General features: G+C 61.8%; 1 protein-coding gene across 1 annotated transcript in view; it reads right to left on the minus strand.

Moving 5' to 3' along the window:
- The window catches only part of LOC111153397 (lysophosphatidylcholine acyltransferase 1), a 44,110-nt gene continuing 39,745 nt past the window's right edge, over positions 1–4,365 (minus strand). The window contains exons 13-14 of the mRNA XM_022512400.1: positions 3,300–3,438; positions 1–1,857 (exon numbers count right to left, since the gene is read on the minus strand). Coding sequence (XP_022368108.1) covers positions 1,673–1,857; positions 3,300–3,438 — 324 coding nt within the window. The 3' untranslated portion in view covers positions 1–1,672. The remainder of the gene's footprint in view (positions 1,858–3,299; positions 3,439–4,365) is intronic.

The following is a 4,365-nucleotide window of genomic DNA, read 5'->3' on the forward strand; positions in this document are numbered from 1 at the left end:
TCGTCATGTGGGCGAGACTACATTTTATTCATTCCACGGAAAACCCGAGGGACCCCAGTCCTCCTGGGGCCTCTTCAGTCCGCACCTCCCACCGAAGGGACGGACTCCCAGGCTACGCACACGCACGGTCCGGGACGCGGAGCGGCGGCGGGGAAGGGGATCGGGAGGAACAAATGTCCGTTCTGGGTCTGCTTTCAGAGACTCTTCCTGAACGCTCGGTGGCGCCTCATTCAAAAAGCCCTTCATGCGCAGACCCGGGGTGCGGGGGCCACGTGGGGGTCCCCACCCGCAGAGTATCTTCGTTTGTTTGCCTCCTTCATGGGTCCCTTGGACGTTCCTCTTCGAAGAATGAATTTCTGTGCCTCCTGCAGCGACAAGCCGGCGACGACCGCGCGCCGGGGAGGCCGCGTGTGCGGGGTGGGAGTGCACGCCCGTACGCCCGGGGAGGCCCGCGAGCGTTTTTTCTGGTGGCCCTGGTGGTCACGTTCTATGGAGACACCCAAATACAAAATCCAATTTGTTTAGAAATTCAAAAGGACTTTTTCCCCAAGCAAACCTGGAGGCTTCGCTTCAGACCCAGCTAGAGGCTGTGGTCCCGTGTGCTTGAAGAGTGGGCGTCTGTGGCGGGAGCTGCGAGGCGGGGCTGGGCCGGGGTGGGGGAGGCCCCCCCACCCGCCGCGTGTGGAGACCCTGCTCCTCGCCCCGACTCAGGTGCAGGCCCCGGCGCCTTCCAGGACGCTGGGCAGGGGCCGCGGGGCGGGACGTAGCTGGGATGCACAAGGGGTGTGGGTGGGCGGCCAGGCAGGTGTCCACAGGGAGTGCCCTGCCAGGACCCGCCTCCCACTAGGACCTGCTAGTCGCCCCAGCCGGGCCGGGGGCCGCGACCTGCGACGCCCCCACCTCACTGACCCTCCGTGCTTTGGCCGGAGCCGGGCCGCAGGGACGTGGACGACATGACGTTAAACAAACACCGAGCTGGTGACGTCTATAAAAAAGAGGGGGTTTGAAAGGGATTAAAGAAGCAGAAAAGGCGTCTGGGCCAGGGTGTGCGGCGGAGCCAGACGCTGGAATGTACCTGGTCGAGAGAGGTCACAGAGAGGTTTAAGTCAAAGCCCCAGACAGCCTCGGGTTCTATCAAAAAAGGGCCCATAAATAAATATCCTCTGGCCCTCGAAGGAAAAAATGAAGTAGAAAACAATTTTTTCTTCTTTTTTTAAAAATGCTGAATGCTTCCTGAAGTATCTAAATGAAGTTTAGAAAATACTCATGAGTTCTCACAAATATAGAAATGTTTAAAAATCAGACACGGCCCTGCCTCGCTGTGACCCCACAGAGGCTGGCAGAGGATTTGTGCTGGAATCAAAATGCACATGACACGTCTTGGTCTCACGCGTGTGCGTGTGCGTGTGGAGGCCCGTCCACCTGTGCGAGCCACTGAACGCAGACTCCGACAGGAATGTGAGGAAAAACCACGGTGGCAAGTGACCCGGGGACAGTGCAGGGGACTCGGCTACAGCCGGCGTCGTGGGGGGGACAGCGCCCCGGGGCTCACACAGCCCCGTCCCTACACGGCTCTCTGCAGAGGACCAGGGTCAGAACAACCCCGGGTGTCGTGGAACTCAGGCCGAGGCTGGCACACGCACAGAGCCACATCTCTCCAGAACCTTCTGTCCTAGTCCAGTTTCTCATGGAAAGGTTTCCTTCCGAAGTCCGAGTTTTCGGGGCTGAAGTCCGCGCAGAAGCCATTGGGGGTTGGAGTGAGTGGCGTCTGTGCGCTGCCGTCCGAGTGTGTCTGCTCGGGGTATAGGTACTCCTCTGCGAAGTGGGGGAACGTTTCTGCAAAACTGCAGAAATCCGCTGGAAAAAGAGGTACTGGGTAAGCTGGGGGCAACACCTGGACTTGGGGGGGCAGGTGCCCCCACCTCACACCCTTCCGTTGGGGCTGGAACCCATGCCCTCAAGAGGGGAAGGGGAGGTTGGAGGGGAGAGGAGAGGAAGGGGGAGAGAGGGGACGGGGCGGGGGACAGGAGGGTCCTCCCGTTTTCTCGGCTGCTCATCACAGAGCGGCCAGCTCAGGGCTCTCGGCTATGCCCGTTTGGGGGAAAATCTACAGAGAGCAGGATTTGGATCCCCGCAGTGTGCTCTGGGTCCGTGTGCAAGGAAGGCGCTGCTCGTCAGAGGATCTGGTTTGGGGACAGGACAAAGCGTCCACGTGAGGACCTGATCTCGGCATGGCAAGAGCTATTGAGGGACACGGCCGTGCTCCGGAGAGACCAGACGTGCGCCCGGGGAGACAGGGCCACTGTCCGTGCTGGTCACAGGGCTGAGCAGGTGTGAGGCCGTGCCTCTCCCAACAGCCCTGGGACCCAGTCCTGGGGTGGACGGTGCCCTCCAAGAGCACGGGGACACTCACAGGCCTGGGTGTGGGAGACTACGGACCCCAGGGAAAACCACCCGTGCTCCTCTGGGGGCACTGAAGGACTTACTGGGAAACGTCTGCAGCTGGTCAGCGCTCACTGTGAACAGCCCCTCCCCAGCCCACCACCGGAGCACACGGGGACGCACGGTCTACTCCTCGAGCAGGTGGACACACACAGACACACACACACACACACGCTCTAAATCAACACACACACCCGTGTCTGACATTTGGTTGCAATTTTAAAAACATGTCCAAACAAGACATGAACCGTGACCTTTCCTGAGCAAATGTCTCCTCTTTTTTAGCGAGAATACATTCATTTCCAAACGTGCGCACTGGTGGGCCCGCTGAGCGGGGCAGCCTTCCGGGGACCCAATCACCCCAGATCCCTTTCCCTCAGCCTACAAGTGGGTTTCAGGTCTGAGTCCCCGAGGACCTTAGCTGTCCCAATTTGCGTGGCTAAAAGTGATGAGCCCCCCCGTCCCCCAGCCCACGAGGACATGCCAGCAGTGGTCGGCCTTGAGGGGCAGGCTCTTGCTTCCATGGGGGACTGAGACCAGGGACCCCTGTGGGCTGTCACGGCCCGGCCTCAGCCCATACTGCCTGCAGCCCCCGGGGATGGCATGGATCTGGGGCTCCCAGTGTGGGCTTTGGCTCTGGCTCTATCCATCCCCCATACAACACAGACTCCAGACCCCCTAACCTGCCCCTGCCAGGCCTGGGGACGACCCCTCCTTCTGGGAATTCCACACTGCACAGGACAGCATGGCCCTGGTGAGCACGCATGGGCGTCGCTCCCACTGTGTCCCCGTGCCCCACCTCCAGGCACACCCCTGCACAATGGGCCCCTCCTCCCCCTGCCCCTGGGGCCACTCACCAAATGTGATCCGCCCCGTCCCCTCCTGGTCAATGGCCTGGAAGAGGTTGGTCACGCTGAGCTCTGCCACCCCTAGGGCAGTCTTGAGGATGCTAGACAGGGCGTCCTCATCGATGTCACCGTCCTGTGACCCGTACATCTGCCGGCAGAGGCTGGCGTCACCCCATAACCCCCCAACCACGCAGGCATCCCGCTTCTTCTGCTCATGGGGTTCCCAGCACTCGTGTAGGCCCGACCCCACCGGCTGGGAAGAGCCAGGACTCCGCGGACACGGATCCCCACGGGGCAGGGAGCTCTGAGCACACGCCCCGCACTCCCACTAGAGGGCGCCCCAGGCAGCAGCGTGTGTTTCCCGGGGAGAGGGATGGAGCCCGCACCCTGGGCTCGCTGGCACATGTGGGCACTCGTGGGCTTTTGCTCAATGACACGAACGAGCCACCACCTTCCTTGGCTGGCCAAGGGGGTGGCTGGCCCATGGGCCCAGTGAAAAGTGACCAAGAGCAAGGCCCTGAAGGGCTGGTGTGTGCTGTGAGCCTCAGTGTGGGTCCAGCAGGGAGAGGCTGTCGGCCCCGTCAGGCAGGCCCAGCAACTCGGGCTTGGGAGGGGGGTCACCCTCTCCCCAGCCCCCTCCTCCTTCTGCAGCCGGGTAAGCCTGCCCCTGCAGCGGGGGCTTTGGCAGACACTGCCCGGAAAATGGTCTGCTCCGAGCTAGGAGAGATGAGGGGAGCATGGCCACTGTTCCCAGACCAGAGTCTACAGGCCGACAGCAGAGAATCTGCCGGGTGGGGTCCGTCAGAACGGGCTGTGCTGAAGGCAGGAGACGCAGAGCGGCCATAAGCCAGGTGCAGGCCCAGGGCCCTCAGAGCCACCTGCTTGGGCTGGAGGAGGCCAGTCACGTCTTTCTAGACAGGAGCCACCAGATATCAGTGTCACCCAGTTAATTCTCACGGCACGACCCACAGAGGCACCGTGCACCAAGGGGGTCTCACGGTGTGACCCACAGAGGCACCGTGCACCAAGGGGGTCTCACGGTGTGACCCACAGAGGCACCGTGCACCAAGGGGGT

This window comes from Enhydra lutris, unplaced genomic scaffold (genome assembly GCF_002288905.1).
Source record: "Enhydra lutris kenyoni isolate GAN:26980312 unplaced genomic scaffold, ASM228890v2 scaffoldscaffold32, whole genome shotgun sequence".
In the NCBI taxonomy this organism is placed as follows: domain Eukaryota; kingdom Metazoa; phylum Chordata; class Mammalia; order Carnivora; family Mustelidae; genus Enhydra; species Enhydra lutris.